Consider the following 21,888-nt stretch of genomic DNA (forward strand, 5'->3'; position numbering starts at 1 on the left):
CTGGGTAATTCTTTAATTGAGGGACTCATACTGTCATGCCAGATTGAGTGGATTTATTAACTGGCTGTTGTCAAGGGAGGCGGTGGTCTGCAGAGCTAAGGAATACCTTTAATGGGATGAGGGATGTCACAGTGAACAAAGAGAGATGTCAAACAAATGGGGCATTGGTTTGTCTCTTTGCTGAGCTCTTAGATCTCATGTTTTATCCCCAGGAGTATGGCTTACTGAGCTTGTTAGCTTTCCTGGAATTACTTTTAAGGGAAGAATTCTCCTCACCCCTACCGCTTACCTGCTATTCACCAGCTTGGTGAATATTTTTTTCTATGGCCTTATGTTCTGACAAACAATGTAGAATGTTGTCAGTAACTAATTCTGTACAGTTGAGAATATTCTGAATAACGCACTGTTGATAATACAGCATGTTCTGTAGGTGCAGCGTTGGTGAGCTTCAGTTAGAGATTGACCCATGATTGTTAGAAAAGTTAGGAACTTTAGGACATCTGCCCTACTGTCCTTTCTTTGGTGGAAAGGGTACCTTACCATGACCTACCCATCACCAACCAGTTGAGAAACTCGGGCTCTCTCTGTTGGTTCAGACACTCCTTCTTCCAAGGAAGAGTCAGTTCTGACTTCTCTAGCCTCATCTAGTTCTCTCGGTTAGGGGGCATGGCTGAAACACAAGACCTTGGGGGTGAGGAAGGCTGGTGTATGCTAAGGAGAATCGTGAAGGGATTCTAAGGGCAGATGCAGAAGAGACAATAGAGAAGAAAAAGGCTTGGAACTGGTGTCTTTAGCCCAGGGGGGGTCAGATTACGGTCTTGGCTATACCAGTGTAAACTTGAGTGACTCCACTGACTGCAGTGGCTTTGCTTTGGGCGTACAACAGTAGAATCTGGCTCTTTGTCTTCAGTTTTATGCTACCCATGGTGAAGAACACTTGTCCTAGAGGCCAGGAGAGAGTCTTGGGTTCCATGCTCCTTTAGAATGCCTGTGACATGCCTACGTAAATCACGAGAGGCTCACTGAAGTCCGTTAGTTTGCACAGGTGTAAAGTTAATGCAAGTGAGATCAGAAACAGCTGACTTTGGCATTTTGGGGATTGTTTGTAGGTGAGCATGTCCGTGAATGAGCAGGTAAACTGTCCATGGGTGCTGAAAGTCTTACGGAAGCCCGGGAAGGAGCAGAGGGAAAAACATAGCATGGCAGGGAGACAGTAAACAAAAGCAGTAGATTTGAACTGGGAGGTTGGGATGGGCTCCAAGCAGTAGATCGGGGTAGGCAACCTATGGCACGCAGGACAAAGGCAGCCTGCAAGCTGATTTTCAGTGGCATCTGTCCTGGAGGCTCTGCATTTTAATTTAATTTTAAATGAAGCTTCTTAAACATTTTAGAAACCTTATTTTCTTTACATACAATAGTTTGATTATATATTAGACTTATCAAAAGAGACCTTCTAAAAACGTTAAAATGTATGACCAGCACGTGACACCTTAAATCAGAGTGAATAAATGAAGACTCGGCACACCGCTTCTGAAAGGTTGCCGACCCCTGCACTAGACTAGCTTTAGTACAATGGGTGGCAATTAGGGAAAAGAAAGGAGTGGCAGCAAAGCATACCCACAAGCTTTCGTAGTTTGCACTGTCCTGCTTTCCTTATGAAGATCACAGTGTTTTACAAACATGACTGAATCAAGCCTCCCGGTGTTCATGTCAGCAGAGACGTTTAGGGATTGCCCAGGGTAACGCAGTGTGTCTGAATCTAGCTGTCCTGATTAGAACCCAGATCTTGTGATACATACATTGTCCAGGGCTTTAAGCATTAGACCCAACTTTCTGACAGCTGTGGATGTTTTAGTCTGCAGCGATCTTTCTGTTCTCTTAGCTATTAAATACAGTTTATTTCCTTTAAAGGCAGTTTTCTGTTAGGACACTGTGTCCTGAGGGGTATTATGTTATCAGCTCTAGAAACATCTGCTTTTTACCCATAGCTATTATCACTGTGAACGTCAGGGAAGGCTTATATTACTTAGCTTATATTACTTAGTTTGTAATGAAAATCACAGGATTCAAAAAGTAACCACATTTCCTTTTTAAACCATTTATTTTCCTTGCTGGGATTTCAGGGCTGTGACAGCAGTTGTATGTACTGGAAGTGACAGTGTTTTCAGAGATAGAAGGAAGATGAGAGTTTATTGGGATCCACATGACAACAATCAGTCCACAGGGAAGTTGTCTAGCTCTAGAGAGTACACTGAATGCTGGTGAAGTGAGGTGAAATTCTGGAGATTGCACTGACTTTTAGAGGAGGAGCAAGGTTTCTGTAAAGATCACATTGAATTTTGGGATGTGGCACGTTGCCTAGTGGTTAGAAGGAATAGGCACTCAGATGCCATGGTGATGGACACCTTTTATAAGAAGATAGTTAGATACAGCAGTGCGTAGGGAGTCCCTGGTTCTGTTCCCAATTGTACCACCAACTCAGTGTATGATATTGTAGGTAAACCAAGGCATAATGATCACAGGACTCAAATGTAAAATAGGTTTAATAATATTTGTCTACCTCACAAGGAAGAGGTAGGGATCATTTAGTCAATATTTGAACACCACTTTGAGATCCGCACACATAAAGTGATCTGTAGCATTCTGAAAAGTAGGGTGCATAGAGTAGGTCTTTCCACCCCCCTGAGTCACGACTCTAAGTGTCGAGTTGGGTGTAATTGTTACACATTTGGGCTCAGTTCAGGTCAGGTAGTCTCTTATCACTGAGCGTGCCGACTACTCTGGACCCCTTGCAAGATGATCCAAACCAATGGTGACTCGACTACCGATGTTGGGTTGTGGATGGGTATGAAAACAACTCGACACTCTAGGGCTCATGTTGGGTTTGGATTGGCTGTGGTCTAGTCTGGTTCAAGTCAGGCTTTAAAATTAGACCCAAACAGACCTCTACCGCAGAGCTGAAGGACTGGACTGTACAAAGTTTGAAAGGGCTTTCCTCTACAATGTGCTCCTACTGACTGAGATGGTGTCCTTTCTGCAATAATGCACAGATATATCTGGGGCCCACGTTTAAAGTTTTAGAGCAGCACTAACGGCTCATTGAAAGTTAGTCATGGAGTCTTAAGTACTAGGGCTGGCTGGAAAACCCACATTCTGTTTTGCAAAAAGGTCAAGGTTTTGAAAAATCTGTTTTCTTTCCTAAACAAAGCTGAGACCTTTCAAAATGTTTCAACATTCAGTAATCAGGGCCTGTGGGAGAACCAGGCAGGGGCTTGATCCTGGGATGTCCGAGACCCACGTTGAAATTCTTGGCTGATTTGGAGCATGAAGGTGAATCTGGGTTTTCTGCATTGCAAGTGACCTAATGAGCAGGCTGTTGGCTACTCTGGGAGCAGCTCTCTCTCTTTTCTATCTTGGACCTGCCAAGTTTGTTGAAACAGAGATTTCCACCAAAAGTTTCAGAATCAACGAATCGGCATTATCCAGGAAATAAACATCCTGTTGAAAAATTCCCAACCAGCTCTACTAAAATACGTCTCCAAATGCCCCTTCCTCCACCACCTCCAGGAAAGAGTTGTACTTACAGTATTGCAGCCTTACAACTAATTGACGGGGGAGGGAGGGACTGGGACAGACAGGGGCTATCTGCTGTGTCACGAAATGAAATAAAACAGAAGAAAACAGATAGATCCATTGCCAGGGCAGATTGCAGATCTACAGTGCAGATCCATTGCCTGTGTACTCTGAAAACTTGCTTATTTCATGGCCTACCTTCCCTTTAAGGGTAAATGTATATTTATGAAGGAGACTATTTGGAATCTGCTCTTCCTGACTGCTTGCAATGACAATGGCTTGCATGTTCCATTATATGAGACCTCTGTTTTTAAAAAGATGATTTTCTGAATAGTTTTTGCTACTTTCAGAACATTGTAACTTACTCTGTGTAGGGCTTTTGGCTTGAATATTTCTTCCTACCCAACCACAGCCGTCTCCTGTGCATTGGAAACTTGCATTGTAATGTCTCTTCTTCTGGTTCATAATGACTGTATTGTTTCCAGTGTGGTTTTCATTAACTCCAGTGACAATGAAAATTGTTGCTAAAGAAAACAGGTTCCTCATGCGAATGTTAAACTGTAATGGAAACCATGTTGTTACTGCAAGAATAACAGAAATTGACATCTAAATGACTGACCAGAACTAAGCCAAATGAATGTGTGCTGCTAAAACTGCACTGCTGGCTTTGAATTAGCATATCCTCCTCAAATGAGGAGAGACTTTGGCTCTCTACCCTTCTGGATGGTCCCTCCCAACCAAGGCTTGGGCTCACTGGTGCGGTAGTGATGGTTGAAATTGCACTGCCACTGCTCATGCTGTACTTTAGCGCTTGGTGCTGTACACACTGGACGGGAGCCTGAGCGGGTGCTCTTTTCCTGATTCAGGTCTTGCCATGAATATTTCTAAACTTAGAGGAAGCATTATCCACTGACGTGCGTTTTCAGGACGGATCTCGGTTCTGCTTCCAGCTCAGATGTGTCAGCTAGCTTCTCTGTACTTTCCCTTCTCCAGCTGTCGAATTAGTAGATATTTAGCTGCTTATCTCGGAGGAAGTGTGTGGAAACCTTTGTGCATAAGGCTCTATAGAAGAGAGAGCTACTGTTGTTGTTATTTATTATTAAACTCACAGTTAGAGAGAGCTACTCCTGGTGAATGATCTAATTGCACTTTTACATGCAAAGCAGATCATTGAACAGAGGAACAGTCCATTGCAATGAACCAGGCCTCTGATCTTCCTGTCCAGGACCTTTAGGTAGAGGGAAGAATAGAATAGACAGAGGCTGCAAAAAAGCCTAGTTGTGACAGTCTGGGAGCTGCATGAAGAGAAGAGATATGAGAGGGTGTGTCGAATAACCACATTTAAGTAATAGCAAATGCAGGGAATGGAGGGGTAAAAAATTTTGGTTCTGTATTTAAGCATGTATGCACCTCCGACACTGATGCTTTGAGCAGGCTGTCCTTGTTCTGTGACTAACCAGCAATTCATGCCTTAGGGCAGTGGTTCTCAACCAGGGGTACACAGAGGTCTTCCAGTGGGTGCATCAACTCATCTAGATATTTGCCTAGTTTTACAACAGGCTACATAAAAAGCGAAGTCAGTCCAGTGCTGCAATTTCATACAGACAATGGACTTGTTTATACTTCTCCATATACTGTGCACTGAATGATAAATACAATATTTATATTCTGTTTGTTTTATTTTATAATCATATGATAAAAATGAGAACATCAGCAATTCTTCAGTAGCAATGTACTGTGACATTTCTGTATTTTTATGTCTGATTTTTGTGAACAAGTAACTCTTAAGTGAGGTGAAACTTGGGCTATGCAAGGCAAATCAGACTCCTGAAAGGGGTACAGTCGTTTTAAGGTGACCAGATGTCCCAATTTTATAGGGACCGTCCCAATATTTGGGGCTTTGTCTTATATGGGCGCCCGTTACTCCTCATCCCGTGTCCCGATTTTTCACACTTGCTTGCTGGTCACCCTAACTAGTTTGGAAAGGTTGAGAGCCACTGCTTTAGAGCTTTTGGTCTACCACCTTCCACCAGCAGCAAATGCATTTAAAAAAAATGCAAGGAGCAGCCCAGGTTTTTGTAAAACAGGCGTGCTGTGTCAGGAGGGGACGAGCAGACAAGAATGTTAAGAAACAGAGAGAGCAGTTGTAAATCAGAAGTTGCAAAATTAAAAGCAGGAGTACCTGGGCAATTGGCTTGCTGGGAGAGCTGATTAGTCATTCCCCAGTTGTCAGCAGTAAGCCCAGTATATATCATTCTAGGATTAATTGGGGGTAAATGCCTCACAAGTTTACATCCTCCAGCTCTTGCTAGTGATCACCTTGGCAATTATGTCATGTCTAACTACCTAATTGAGCTGGTAGGAGGAAAGTAATCGTTCCCCTTGGAAACACTTCTAGAAAAGGTCTCATTAGCTGGCAACAAGGCTAACAGCTGCAAACTGTTTACATGTGACAACTTTTTGGATAAAACCAGAGTTTACACAGTTGTGTGTGGGTTTCTGTTGAAATCTAGATAGCATCATATATTCAAACCCAAGTTCAGAAGTTACATACTGTAATTATGCAGTTTCCTCAGGGGAAGAATGGGAAAAAAAATCAAACTAATGCTTCAAAATAGCACTGGCTTTACTCTCCCTTCTGTACTGATGCTCCTGTTTCAGCATTTTTATTATTAAAAATGAAGTGGTCGTGGCTGTTAGGGGTGAGTGAGCTGGTTTGGATTGCATAAGAACGCTCCATCCAGAGATTATCTCCACACTTGCCTCAGAACAGTTTGAGGTTTGAAAAAGTTCAGTTCACTTATCCCCCCTTTTTTTCATTTTCACACACCTCTGGCTTCAAGCCAGGGCCAGAAGCAGACTTGCCAAATGACGGGAAGCCTTTCTCCTAGTATTCCCAGCCTGGCTAGCCTCAGCATGCCAGGAATTTCATGAGTGAGCCTGAAGACATGATGTTTCCAGTCTAATTTTGGAGACTCGAGAGGCTCAAATACGAATCTTACTCTTAGGGGCTTAATCAAACATTTTTTCCTCATGATATTTTTTTAGTTATAAAAAGTCAAACAAGATAAGCATTCATCCATTGCAAGAGAGAACCTATATTGTACAGAATCCAGCCAAACAAGGTTGTACCTCAGCTGTGATTATACTTCCATTAGGTCCAATGTTTCTCTAGCCAGTGTTGTTAATATAGAGCAGCATATGGCATGTGCTAGAAATACAGTCAACTGTAATCCAGTGTCAGATACGTTTATGGAATAAAAAACTCTTGTATTCATTTGTGGATCAATATTGCATCACTGCTTGCATTCTGAACTAAGAGTTTGAATCCAAATATATTGGTCACAATTATCAAACTAGGGTACCTAAAGTTATGCTCCTAAATTTCTAGGTAATAGACACTCAGTGTTTTTTATAATCAATTTTTTAGTCAACATTTTTTAAGTTTTAATTTTTTCCAACAGCTCTTATATTGATGCTCCAGAAAGCCTCTGGAATCTGCAGGTGCTCCAAGCCTCTGAAAGCCAAAACTTTTATTTACGATTCATATGGATTTAGGTGATAAACTTTCTGCTGTGTGCTACTCTGTGTTCATACAGTGCCTACCTCAATAGGGCTCTGAACTTGGTGGGTCCCTAGGCACTACTGTAATAATCATGATTAATAATAATAATGATGTAGCTTTAGGTCACCCCAGTTTTGGAATGTTGGTCATTGGCAATATTCTATAGTGGCCGAATAGAATCCGTGTGGATACTGGGAACACTTAATCTCTTTACTTGAATCATTTTATTCTCTCGACCATCTGTGTTTACATATCCTTAATCACTGGCAATTCTCTAGTTTTCCATTATCTAGTAATGAGGCCTTTAGCACATTACAGTGCTGCTGCTGCCGATCACTTCCAGCAGGGGTTAGAATTGCCGAACAACCTTCCAGCTTCATGGAGGATTGCCATTTGAGGCCTCTACATTGTGTTCAGCTTTTTAATTGAGATTTATCCTCTTTAATTTATTGCCAAAAACTATAGCTTTTTCTACCAGCCCACATCATCCAAATATAGCAGGGGTTCTCAAACTGTGGGTTGGGACCCCCAAATGGCTGGCGTTAGACTTGCTGGGGCCTAGGTCTGAAGCTGAAGATCGAGCCCTACCATCTGGGGCTGAAGCCCGTGGTCTTTGGTTTTGGTTCCCCAGCCTGAGGCGATGGGGCTCGAGCTGGCTCAAGCTTTGGTCCCCCCCCCTCCTGGGGTCATGTAGTAATTTTTGTTGTCAGAAGGGTTCACGGTGCAATGACGTTTGAGAACCGCTGAAATATGGTAATGTTGCCCCACTCCATCCTAGAGCAGCGCTCTCAGTGAGCCCCTCATTGTGAAATTTAAGTGGTATCAGAATCTGAAGAAAGTTTTAAATGATTCTATCTAAACTTGCTTGTGTGTTGGACCATTGAGAGTAGACGTGATGTTCTCATGCAACAGATGCTCCATGGAGTTATGGTATATGTTATCTTAAAGATCTGGCTAATTTGAGGAGACATATTTTTCTACTCAAGATGGATAATTGGGAGATTAATGGGGAAGATTCAGGATTAGCGGTCTGAAAAAAAACATTGTCTGGCTTTTAAGTAACTCCATTACGTTGATCATTTCACTGTCAACTGTACTTGCAATTGTTGAAATGTTCTCAAAACCCTGGGCCAGATTCAGCAATGGTGTATTTCAGTAGAGTAGAATCTGCTTACAACAAGAGCTGAATTTCATCCCACATCTTTTTATAAATCCCTTATCACAGTATCTTGATTTCATCTGACTGCCCCGAGCAGCTGTCAGTTTATATTCTAGAATTATTCCATGCAGGATGGTGACAGGACCTCTTAGGAGTGGAACGGAATAGTCTGTGTGGCTTCTGTCATGCCATATTGTTTCATCGCAGCAGTTCCTGGTAATAGGAGTCATTTGCTGTCTGAGAAGAAGTATGCTTCTTAAACGGTTCTTAACTGAATCTATCTTTAAAAACAACCTGGTCTTTAAGGGTATTTCGGAAACTCACATGTAGTTCTAGGGATTCTGTGCCACCTGCCAGCTGATAACTTCTTTCTGTGGTGACCCCTCATCCCTGTTGTGGTGATTGTCATACTCACACTTCAATTCTATTTATCTTATCACCCCAGTAAAAGATCAAATCTCATCTTTGGTATCCTTACATAATCTCTTAGTTCTCACTATAGACAACATGAGACCTGATCCAAAATCCACCGAAGTCAGTACGTCTTTCCCCTGACCTCAGATCAGGTTCATGAAGCCTAGGGATGAAATCCTGGGCCATTGAGTGGGAGTTTTGCCATTGAGTTCAGTGGGGTCAGGATTTCGCCCTAGGTAGTTAAACTTTGTAACTCCAGTTGAGGGTTTGAACTGTGCCCCAGGGTGATTCATTGAACTTTCCCCACACAGCTGTGTTAAGTTTTAGCTGATTTATAAGAGATGCAATATGGTGGTACTTCATGGAGCCACAGCCCTTATTTAGTGTAATTCCCAAGTAACTGCCTTTGGGATGAGAACCTTTTGAAATCCTACCTGCTGCTGTCTTTGGCAGTGGACTGGTATGATCTATCAAGGGGCTTGAGCATGCTGTTACAAAAAGGGAGCTACAGGCATGGCAATGTGTGGTCCTTCCTTGGTCTGCCAGAGCGTTGGTTTACCAACCTTCTGGGCATAGTGCAATGTCCAAATTTTCACAGTTATTGTGGCAGAAATGGGGCTGGATTGAAAACTGTGTGGGGCCTTACCATTAGGGGCCAATTCTAGAGAGGTCCCGCCTGCAACAGAACAGTTGTCTTTCTCTCTGGTGGGTCAATTGGGGGAGATCATACAAGGGGTGTGCACCTCTTGCATGACATGCACCCCAGCTACAGGGCAACTCCCATGGACAATACAGAGAGGTGGAAGGTGTGTGTCTGTGTGTGTATGCACATGCATATTAGGGGAGTACAGAGGGCCCTAAAAGTCTGCCATTGTTGACCCTCCAGTCCCTTGCCCCATGGAAAGTGGGGCTGGCAATCCGTTAGCGACACATACAGCATCTCTTCTGCTGGAGTAGCAGCTGCAGAGCAGCCTGGACAAAGGATGCTGCCTCCTCCTCAGCGCCAACCAAGTTATTCAGATACTGGGAGAGGATTTAAGAATTAAAAAATACAGTATGAGGCACAGCAGAGGATGGCCTGGCTCATCTGATACATCCTTTCCATCTGCAGTAACTGTGAGCTATTCAGTTTTCCCTTCTTCTGACCCAAAGCCTTGCAGCTAATCTTTAATTCCACACTTTCCATTGTTGGTTTTACAGTAAACTAGAATTTTCCCAAACTGCACCTTCCTGTGTGCAGAAAATATTTCCAGAAATGGTTGATTCCAAGTAGGCTGAGAAGGAGTAGACTGTAATCAGTGCCATCTGAGTGCATGGTGGTGGACTTAAATATAGCGAATTATCTATTTCTCCCTTCAGAAGAATTAGAAGCATGGGATATGTTGCACACATCTACATGCTCTGTGGTTTTCTTCTTTCGTCAGCTCTGTGGGCTAAATTCTCATTCCCTTACTTTGAATAGCACATTGCACCATAAATTTTCTCATTGATTTCGGTGGGATTACTTACAAAGTGCCATTTTATGTGAGAGAGAAGTTCCAGAATCTAGTCTGATAGCCATTGATTGCCAAGAATAAAATAGGAATTTATGCTGATTTTATTTTTTCATCTGCTAGAAATCTGGACTTCTACACTCAGTACATTTTGATTAAGTTCTCCCTCCCCCATTCCCACTAATAATGCAAACATTTAAGTCAATTACCTACCTCACCATTCCATCCAAAACCCCCTTGCACATAAATAGCGATATTATTTGTCAAAACTCATACAAATAGGAAAGGACACCTTCCAAACCTAATCAGAGAGTTCTACACAATTTCTGTCCTGATAAACTAAGACACGATGTGTGTGCTTTGATGATCTGAGTTAAAATATGGTCCTACTTGTATAGCACAGTTGCTGTCGTTGTTTTACTCTAATTATTAAAGGCAGCTGAACCCCAAGCTGCCTCTATGTGGGAGCAGCACTTAACGGCAGGTAAATAGATCCCTTGTCTCCTGGTTTAAAAAAAAACCCAAAACCTAAGCCTTGAAAAAAGTAAAATGCAATTATTGAAGGTCTCTGCACTTTCCCTTTCCCCTCGCATTGTGCAAGATCCTAATTAAAGTGGAAATTTGATCCTCAGCATTTAGTTAGCTGCATGTTGTTTGGGAAATCCTGCTTTGCATGCTAACACTTGGAATGTTTTTCTGGGATTTCAGATTTGCCTGTCCAGCAACAGTAGCCAGGGGAAAGTTTTGACCACACAGGGCCATGTTCCACCGTAGCTCTCAGTCTTTCTACAAAAATCCCATTGATCTAACTGGGAGCTCACATTGCAGAGAGGTGTAAAATGCCCTACAGCCATTACTGGGCCCCAGTCCTATAAACCCTCATTCATGCAAGCAGCCCCATAGAAGCTAATGAGAGTACTCCTGTGAGTAAGCATTTGCAGGATCAAGTCCTAAATGCCACAAGAGCATTAGAAGATTTTTGTCACCTCCATTAACATTGTATATAGTGTGCCAGCTTTCCTGACTCTGACCCCATCAGTAAGCATGAGAATAAATGGGCAACATGGGGGGGAGGGATAGCTCAGGGGTTTGAGCATTGGCCTACTAAACCCAGGGTTGTGAGTTCAATTCCTGAGGGGGCCATTAAGGGAACTGGGGTAAAAATCTGGGGATGGTCCTGCTTGGAGCAGGGGGTTAGACTAGATGACCTCCTGAGGTCCCTTCTAACCCTAATAGTCTATGATTCTATGAACAAAGGGAATGGTTAAGATCTTTCTAAGGAGCTCTGGTTGTATTGTTTAATTGTTTCTCTAGCAGGATACTGTAGGTGAAAAGAAAATTCCACTTAAAAGCCTGTTGAGGACACCCAGCAGTGCCCTACCAGTTGCTACAGGTTCTAGAGAGAAGCTTCTGAGTCTCTACTAATGATAGGGTGATTAGACAGCAAGTGTGAAAAATCAGTATGGGGATGGGAGGTAATAGGAGCCTATATAAGAAAAAGACCCCAAAATCAGGACATCTGGTTACCCTAACTAACGATTAAATATATTTTCCAGCAAGGGGGAATATGCCTAATTTGAATGATTTCTATGTGATGAAAAAAACAGGCTGGAATGTTTCACTCTGAACGAGGACGCTGAACAAGATCATCAGATGAGTTTGTGAACAAATTGCTGTACTGTTCTCAAGTCCTGCATCATTGTTTTACTGCGTTATGGCTGGCTGACTTCCCTGTGTTTTGAATGTGTGAGACATTTTGTCAGCACTGATGAGAATGTTCTCTGTGTCTTTTCTGCAGGGATCGCTTACCTGGGAGGTGTATGCAGTGCCAAGAGGAAGTGTGTCCTTGCTGAAGACAATGGTCTCAATCTGGCATTTACCATAGCACATGAACTTGGGCACAAGTAAGGGTTGACTCTTAAATATGGCATCTATAAATGGAGGAAACTTATGTTGCTGCCTTGATTTAAATTCTCACAGGTGAAATTACTGGTTTGGTGTGACTGTTATGATCTTCTAACTCCAGTTCATCTCAGGAGCTGATAAACTGATGAACTGCTTAATTTTTAGGCTGTTTTCTTGAGTAGCCATTTCAGTGCACAGAGATCTTTATTGTTTAACCCGTCACACATACTTAAATACCATATTTAATGCAAACAGTAGAAAGAAACCTCAGTAGTTGAGAAGATGGATGATAATTCTTAGGGACCAATTCTATTCTCATTTACACTTGTGCAACTCCATAGACTTTAAAATCAGTGGAATTACTCCATATTTATATTGGTGTAATTGAGAGCAGAATTCATCCCTTATACACATAGGGCAAGACTTTGAAAAATGGGTGTCTAAAGTTAGGCTTCCAGGTACATATTTAGGCACTAAAACAATAGTTTGACTTTTCAAGGGTGCGATGCACCCAGCAGCTCCACAGTCCCCTTACTTAGGTGCCTAAATATGCACTTAGATGCCTACATTTAAGAGCCTAGTTTTGAAAATGCTGGCAGTATTGCTTTATGTATTCGGAGTACTGTCCAAGGACGGATCTGGGCATAGGACTCAGGACTTCCCAGACTGTGTTCTCGAGCGCTCTGCCTCGTGATGCTAGTAGTATCTTGTAGCATTTTTAATAAAGTCTAGGTTTACTCCTATAGAATAGTCTTCTTGTAACATGTTGAGATGTGGGGCGGAAGATATGTATGAAAAATAGAGGTGGACCCAGCCAAATTCAGATCTAGATCCACACTTTCCCAAAATGGAGGAGTGGTCAGATATAGTTTTAATTGGTTCCAACAGCAGAGTCAGCTGTGAAGTTCACATCCAGATCCAAATTTCCATCAAAGTTCAGGTGTGTTTCAGTCCAAGTGTTGGTCATACCTTTTCTTGTTAATTTTTTTTTCTTTTTGCAGTCATTTGGGCAATCAAGTTAACTATTCATTGCAGTCAAATTTCAGAATCAGATGTGAAATTGTTCATGGAAACTGAATTTTAGATTTGAATAGGTAGGAGGCGCTTTCACGCTCATTCAGTTGGGACAGAAATAATTAATTTATCAGATCAGTCACAACTGAAACACTTTGGACGCTGACTCTGGGATAGTTGTAAGGAACATGATCAATTCATAGTTAAACCAAGATTTGCAAAACAAAATCTGTCAGATACTTTCAACTAGCAAAATCTCAGTCTGCTTGTGGTGTCCCACGTGCAAGATAAGAGGCTAAAGTCACTGGATAAGTCATTTGTATGAGCTATTCATTCATCTCTTCCCTTTGATAATGGAACTGTAATTTGTTCAGATTTCCACAATCTGTTTAAATCGGGTTTAACCCATAGCAGGTTATCAACGTTTACTGCCTAACAAAATTAAGGTTCACACACATGCATGTGGGCTGTGAACCTTTTCTCCCCTTCCATTAAAATCAAAATGATTGCATGGTGTCTCAGTTACCCTGTCTAGTGTTTAGGATCAAACATTTCTGCAGCTAGCTGCTCTCTTAAATGGCAGGAGTGTCTTGATCAAATCCCGCTATTGTGCCCTTTAGGAAGAATCTGTTTAGAAATTCTTGATTGAATGCTTATAGCCTCCTACTTCTTATGTTCCTGTTGAATATTCATTACCTACAATAACAGATATTTGGTAGCTAAGCTAAAGCCAGTAAATCCTGTTTGGATTCTGGCCAGTCCTGTTCCACTGTATATAATTGTTTAATGGAATTGTGTGGACAATGACAACATTAAAATGAACCTCTTATTCACCCTCCAATGACACCAAAGGCACCTGAGCCAACCCGAGGGTAGTTTTAGCAGCAGAAAGGAAGAACATTGGGTTTTCTTTTATATAAACCACATGCCAAGCTGTTAAACTGATTGGAAGCCTAATTTAAGATTAATTTATTAAGGGAAATTCAGCACTCGTTTTGCAATGGGCCACAACCAGAAGGAGAGGATACTTGGACTATAGGAAGTCCAGCTATGTGAAAAGGGGAGCAAATGGCCCACCCCTGGTGTTTACCAAGGTTCCTACTAATAGTGCCTTGTAAAAATTTATTCTGTGTAAATACATGGTGTATTCATATATGTATGTATCTCAAACTACTAAGTCCATTTTGTTTTGTAAGCACCATTTTGGCTGTAAGACTGTCAGTCTCTTCCTTATCTTTTTGCTTTCATCTTGTACTGCAATTCCAAGACAGAGGGCAAACAATGCAAAGTGATCAAAGGTCATTAACTTGAAGGGTCTCCTATTCAAATGCAAGCATCCTTGGACAGCTAGCTTCCTTTCCGGTGAGCCAGTAACCAAGCAACAAATCACCTGAGAGCAGACCTTGATCACTTATAGGGAGGGCTTTGAAGCTGACCAGAAGCATCACCTGATACAAGAGATTACAACTTTATAAAAAGAGGGTTCTCTCACCAGCCATTTTAGAGACCAAAGGGACCAAAAATAGGCAAGAAAGACCATGGGGAGAAGGTAGAGAAGAGGGTTCTAGGCCCCTGAAGAGACACTGTTCACATCCCAAAGCAGTTTGGGTGCAGGGTTTTGTTGTTTTTCAGTAGCTCTGTGTATTGCCTCTGTTTGGAATGAAGTATACGTACAGTAGAACTTCAGAGTTACGAACACCAGAGTTATGAACTGACCAGTCAACTACACACCTCATTTGGAACTGGAAATGTGCAATCAGGCAAATATAGTACAGTGCTGTGTTTAAATATAAACTACTAAAAAAAATAAAGGGAACGTTTTAAAAGAAAAAGAGAAAAGATTTGGCCAGGTAAGGAAACATTCTGTGCTTGTTTCATTTAAATTAAGGTGATTAAAAGCAGCATTTTTCTTCAGCATAGTAAAGTTCCAAGCTGTATGAAGTCCATGTTCAGTTGTAAACTTTTGAAAAAACAACCATTCCGTTTTGTTCAGCGTTACGAACACCCTCCACTCCTGAGGCGTTTAACTCTGAGGTTCTACTGTATGTGTTTAGAAACCTCTTTTGCAGAGGCTGTGTTCCTTGATGACACTGTTGATTGCCCTCAAAGAGTTGAACTGCAAACTGGAGTGCCCACAATGGGGGAGCTCGTTGAAAAGGTTGCTTAAGGAGACTTGGGGCCCGGGCGGTTTAGCACTGCTCTTTTTACCATTTTCAAGGCTTTTTGCAAGGAAAAAGGCTAGAAAGTTTTATTCGTTTGTTTTTAAATAAAAGCTGAGATTCTCCTTTCTGTTCCTTAGTCCCCCCAAATTAGATTGGGTGGGCTGCAGCCATGTTCTTTCCAGGCCAGCTCTGTCACCAACACGGCTTCCTGTGGCAGCCTGAGGCTTCCTGGAGGGAATGTGGAGATGTCTCCTAGTCAAACATTACCTGAGCTGCCTCGGTTGTGAGACAACAGCCTGAGGTGGTCTGGCTGGAGGCCATAAGGTGTCAAATGTCCTTGAGAAAATGAAGAGAAATAAACGGCAAAAGGCCGAACACAGTCTGTTGCCAGCAGAGCGGACATCACATGGTCTCTTCCTCAAAGCTGAAACAGATGAGAATGAAAACGAGCAGGAGGTAAAAAGCCAATCCAGGCCAAACCAAACAGCATTTTATTTGGAACCATCATGCATGTGGAGCTGGGCAAGAGAGGATGTAAGGCGAGGCAGGTCTCTGTCACAGGGTCAATGTGATTATTTGCTTTAGAAACTCCTGCTAATTCTTGTTGCTTGGTTTAAAATGACCGGAGTGTATGCACTTGTCTGTTGGGTAATTGTAAAGTATAGCCTGTGTAGTGAGTATCACGAGCCAGGCATTCTTTCAAAGGTGCTGTGCGCATATCGGGTCTTTGGTGAATGCTCCTTTTGTAGGCTGGTGTGTAAGCTGATAGACTTGTAAAGTAAAATATTGGCCCAATACGTCTAGCACAGCATCCAGCAGGAAGATCCTGTCATGCAAATGACCATATAAAAATAGGAGCCGGGAAGGATGTCAAAACACTTGCAGGCCTGGAGGGGAGAAGTGGGAGAGAGGACTTGTCATGAACAACTCCAAGATCTGTACAGAATCACATCCCAAGGCAGCTTATATTTGCAAATATGAGGCAGTATAATGTAGGCATACAAGCAAACATCCCAATCCCCAGAGCAGGAAGTCGAAAAAGCAATTATCCAGATGTGTGAAGTATAGAGATTTGCCTGTAAGACATATTACAAATTAAAAATGTAATATGGAGCATGGGGACAGGCCAGAGTAAATAGGAGACAGATTGGAATGTTCAGGTATCTCTGCTGGAGTGGACAATAGGCTGGTTTGAGGCCATTTATTTTCCTTAAATGAAGTGGTTTGTGGCTCCAGTCAGCACCGTGTGGTTGCTTTGCAGTCAGCCAAAGAACCGTGTAGAGCAGCAAGAGCATTTCTGGAGATGTCATAATAATGAGTTTGGAACCTTTGCTGCTAATCCTCCAAGATTTATCCTAAGATTATGAAATTTAGGATGCGGGAGGTGGAAGCTGGGAAGGCCTTTCTTGAATTAAAAAAAATTCCTTTCCTCATTCTCTGCAGCCGCACAGTTATAGCCTGACCTAAAATACACCCGCAGTCCTGACTTAGGCAGAGGAGTATCATTTATATTCAAGGACTGTTCCACCATCCTGGCTGACTTTAAACATTAACTCCTTTATTTGTAACAGCTCCTAGTTGGGCTCGTTTCTCTTTCCTTACCTTACTCTTCTTTCATGCATTGCTATGGAGCTGACTTTGAAAATCAGAAGCAAAGCACTGACCTACTGGCGGGAACCCCAAAGCGTTCTATGGTGCTGACAGTAAGATCAGTCCAGGGAAAGAAAGATAGGCCTTGCAAATGTTCTTGTTTAAAGTTCAGTGACAGCATGAGTTAGTCCCACAGCTATCAGGCAAAGACCTCAGCACTGACGTGAATTTATGTGGAATGATTCTTCCATAGTGATTCCATTGTTATTGTAAAAGTATGTGAATTAATTTGCAGAAAGCAATCAATTAGCCGATTAGTTATCATTACAGACCAAAAAACTACATCAAAACAACATTTGTAAGGTTGCAAAGTCAAGCAATCAAAAGATAGGTAATGCCAGTCCTAAGGTTGCCCATGCTACCTTAATTCTTCCCTCTTATGCATCTGTACTATGCACTGCATGAGGCAGGGGTTGTGTGATAAAGATAGTGTGTGAACACGTAATTAAAGATGATCATACTGCATATACAGAAGACGGCACAGGCAACTGTAAATATGCATTTCCTGACTTTCGAGTGTTTGACTTTGTAGCCATAACATTTGTGAGTCCTAATGTTGGAAACATGCACAGAGATGTGAAAAGTAGGTGATGCCGAAGGTGGCATCACTGGTGCAGCAAAGGGGTGAGGCTGATGTGAAGAGAGATGCGTTTGGGTAAGTAGAGAAGGGCAGACTTATGCAGGGCTATGGAGGGGCCAGCAGAGGGCTTCAATACAGGAGGGTTGTGACGTAGTCAAGTTAATATCCAAATAGAGAGGACTAGGACAATGGACTAGGGTCCAGGAAGCCTTCTCTCTCTCTCTAATTAAGGATGGTATGTCTGAAAGGTTAGAACAGAGGTCAGGGAGCCAGAGTATCTGGTTTCTACTCTCAGCTCTGTCATGCACTTGTGTGACATCCTGGCCAAGTTTCATCTCTCCGCCTCAGCTTTCTCATCTGTGAAATCGAGCACATCCACTGACTCCCAATTCCCTTCTGATGCCAACTGAAGGCCTTGGGCCTGGTTTTCAAAGGCATCAACAGATCAGGGCCAGCCTGCAACAGTTTACCTCCATTGCTGACCCATCAAGACAGCTGTATCTTTGTAGGTCAGGGGTAGGCAACCTATGGCACATGTGCCGAAGGCGGCACGTGAGCTGAATTTCAGCGGCACTCACACTGCCTGGGTCCTGGCCACCAGTCCGGGGGACTCTGCATTTTAATTTAATTTTAAAAGGAGCTTCTTAAACATTTTAAAAAACGTATTTACTTTACATACAACAATAGTTTAGTTCTATATTATAGACTTAGAGAAAGAGACCTTCTAAAAACGTTAAAATATATTACTGGCTCACAGAACCTTAAATTAGAGTGAATAAATGAAGACTCGGCACACCACTTCTGAAAGGTTGCCGACCCCTGTTGTAGGTTAATGCAATTAACAAAGCTCAGGTCAATGCTTCTGGGAAGTGGAAATATAGCATTCTTGGTTGAAGAGGTTCATCTGTAGAACTAAAGTACAAGAGAAGATTAGACAGTTCCAGACTCTGAGTCGACTGATTTTCAGAGCATGCTGCAAAACCGGACTGTTTGATAAAACTTTGTCTCTGCAACCATCTCTTGAAACAAACAGAGATAACCCACAACACAGAGGGGAAAAAAATATAACTGTGCTTCTTAGGTTTCACCTACTATTCTCAGGTCCTATCTGGAACGTGAGCATTGAGATCCCGTTTATATGTGCAGTGCTTAAGTACTATAGGCATGGGCATTATAGAAAATCTTATGATAGAATAACACCTGCCTGATGATTCTGGTTGGGGCTCCCTTTATTCATGTTCATAGAGTGCTCTGGGACCCTTGTGTGAAATGTGCTATTGAAGTGCAAATTACTCTTTTAATCCTTTCCTCATTCTAATTTTGATGCCTAGAAAATCCAGTCTCCTTTTAAACACAGTTAATTAAAAAGAGTTTGCAACTTTGATAGTGACTGGAATTTGCAGGTTAAGCCAAATACCTGCACAACGTGCAGTTAGAGATGGAAATAATAATCTTGAAAAGAGAATCTGGAGGCAAAGTGAAGGCATTAGTCTCCCAGCTGGGTCTGCAGTAGTGACATAGCCCCAACTGATTCTGATGGGGCCCGTGGCTGTGCGGACATGGTTTCAGCCTCTGTGGTTGCATTTCAGCAGTGCTAACGGTTATAAGAAGCGCTGGTGGGTAGTTGTGTATGTCTTGAAAATAGAAGTTAATAACAACACTTCCATCTAAGGACCTCCTGTGAGGCAGGGAAGTAGTACTGTCTCGGGGCACTGAAGCACAGAGAAGAATTAAGTAACTTGTCTTAAGTCACGTAATGAGACAGGAGAAGAGCTGGAGTTAGAATTCAGCTCTCCTGACTGTCATGAGTTTTAACTACTAGACCATGCTGCTTCCAGTATGTGCATTGTGCATATATGTTTTATGAAGTTATGTAGGAGGAAATAATGGCAGGTGAACTTCAAAAAGCTCCAGTGATCAGATAGGCGCCCAAAATCATAGTGCTTTCTTCAGAGCTGCTGGGGTCTCTCAAACTGTCCGGTAAATCGCATGAGAACGTGAGGTGTTCTCCTGTGAATGCCATAAGAGGCACGTTTTCTCTCTGGAATCAAAGTGCAGGAAATCACAGAAATTCAAGAGGCTGGGAAGAAGAAAATGAAATCAGTGTTTTTCAATCTACCAAAAGGCTTTGTTAAAGGTTTGGGCAGAAGTTCGGCTCAATCCCATTCCTAGTAAGAAACTGGATCTTGGTTACTAAGTAGATTAAAATGGTCCCTCCCTTGTAATTTTGAGAGGCTATTTAAGAGATTTTTGACCATCAATTTATATTGAATTAAGAAGTTGTTGTCACTAGGTTACATGTTTATGGCCAGAGGCGGGGAATTATCAGCATATAGGCCATGCCTGAAAAACTCCAGGGCTCACTCTGATATGTATTTGTTTGCTCCCACTTTTAACTGAACTTCAGTAGAATTAGAGATGGCCCAAGATGCAAACCTATGGACACAGATGGAGACCTTCCCAAGGAGGAGAACAGTTCAATTCCAGCATTTCAGTCTGGTCCTAGGGAGAGGGGCTGGCCATGAAGGGAGGATCTGGATGCAGACTTCATGGACGTCATGGATGTTAGAAGTTGTGCTTTTGGTTCAAGCCCATCTTCAGTAATAGAGCGAGGTAGAGGAGGGTTGTTAGCAAGCAGGTGTCTTGTGATGTATTTTTTTTTCTTTTGTAGTTGACCATGATAGACACTGATATCAGTTTGCAGTACTTACAGTACAAACCCTTCTGAGTGAACCTGCGTAGCACATAGCTCCAGACACACTGTTCACTCCCCACAACCTTTCTTAACAAACCCCCATACACCACCGTATGAGGAATGAGGCGTAAGATCACGCTTAAAGCCAAGCATGTACTTAAATGTTTTGCAGAAACCAGGCATTAGACTAATGGTATCTGCCATCTGTGCTCTTAGGGGAATCCAAACCTGCTTCCAATGATCTCAAGCGTTGTAGGGCTGGACCCTGAGGCTGGTTGGAAATGCTGGCAGCAGACAGTACCCACCCCAGAGCTGCTCATTTTATTTTCTGACTTGTCTGTTGTAAATCTATTGTGGAATGCTTCTCTTTGTTTCAGTTATTCATTATTCAGCCACGAGTAATTGCAGGCATGTTTTCACAGTTAAGTTGCCCTTTCAGTTCAACTCCAAAACAGTCAAAACCGAACACTGGCTATTTCATCATGTATCTTTGTACTTCTGGGTCATGCTGAACAAGGTCTAATCAGCCAGTTCTGGTGGTGAAAGAGGGGCTTGATTTAGCCTGAAAAAGTCATACACGTATATTACTCCCACTGAGGAATCTGTAGTGTAATTGTGTTAAAATTGTTGTTGTAGCTTGGTAAAGAAGAGGGCATTAAAGTGGCTTTCTCAGAAGCATAATGGCACCCCTTTCAGAAACGGAATCAGCAACCAATGATCAAGTTGAATGTGTGGCTGAAAAGAATAGTGGAGATTCTGCTAAACAAAGAGGATGTGACTAGAGTTGATTAGGTCCAGGACAGTGATGGGACATCATAGAACTTCGAGAACCTGACTGTTAGGTCATCCGTTAAATACAAACAAACATGCAGAATTGTTCCCTACAGTATATGTGTAATTAGTGCTTTGTCCAGTTGTGTGTTATGTGTCCTAGGCAATTGCCCTGCAGTGGAAACAACTCAAAACCATTGATTGTATTAGGTTCATAATTAATGCTGAAGTCAGATCAGAAAAGAGAAGGAGAAGAAGAAGAATACTCTTGAGATTTGGCTGAGTAGAGTTTGGAGAAGGGTAGAAATGGGGAGTGAAATTGACTGGAAAAAAGGGAAGTGCTTAAAGGGAATGAATGCTTCTGAGCAATATCTAGCAACAAGGGCTTTGAGTGAAAGGAGAGAGGTTGTCTTGGTGGGGCAAGGCCAACATGAGTAATGATATAGGGTCACAGATATCCTCAGACCATGGGGTACCTCGGTGAAGTTAAAGCGGTCATTTGGGCTTTACATTTTCAGAGAGCTGCGGGTGTTAACTCCGGGGGACTCTACACCAGTTACAGCAGCAGGCAGGAAAAATGAAAGACGAGAGAAAACAAAACAAAACGAGGGAAATCGAAGTTCATACTGAATCAAAGATTCTAGCACTAGCGATAAAATACACCTTTATCTCCTGTTCCCAATCTTCCAAGCCATCCACCCTCTGCAAAATCATTGGTCAGTGAAGAGCTCTACAAATAAGTTGGAAGATGCAGATTTGGCCACTTCGCATAGGCCTCTCTAATTGGACCAGTTCATTCAAACTGTCATTTTATTTTTGAGTCAGCGAATATTCTTCCCTTGAGTATCATTTTGAGCTTTGAATTTTTGTGTGAGATTGCCTGCCCTGCGTACCCCCTGCCCCCCAG

The 21,888-nt window shown here is 42.3% G+C and overlaps 1 protein-coding gene across 2 annotated transcripts in view; it reads left to right on the forward strand.

The window, feature by feature from the left end:
- The window catches only part of ADAMTS17 (ADAM metallopeptidase with thrombospondin type 1 motif 17), a 265,553-nt gene that overhangs the window by 77,329 nt on the left and 166,336 nt on the right, over positions 1-21,888 (forward strand). For both annotated transcript variants that reach the window (XM_030578668.1, XM_030578669.1), the window contains one exon: positions 12,003-12,108. In XM_030578668.1, the coding sequence (XP_030434528.1) occupies positions 12,003-12,108 (106 nt within the window). The remainder of the gene's footprint in view (positions 1-12,002; positions 12,109-21,888) is intronic.

Source organism: Gopherus evgoodei, chromosome 10, assembly GCF_007399415.2.
Source record: "Gopherus evgoodei ecotype Sinaloan lineage chromosome 10, rGopEvg1_v1.p, whole genome shotgun sequence".
NCBI lineage: Eukaryota > Metazoa > Chordata > Testudines > Testudinidae > Gopherus > Gopherus evgoodei.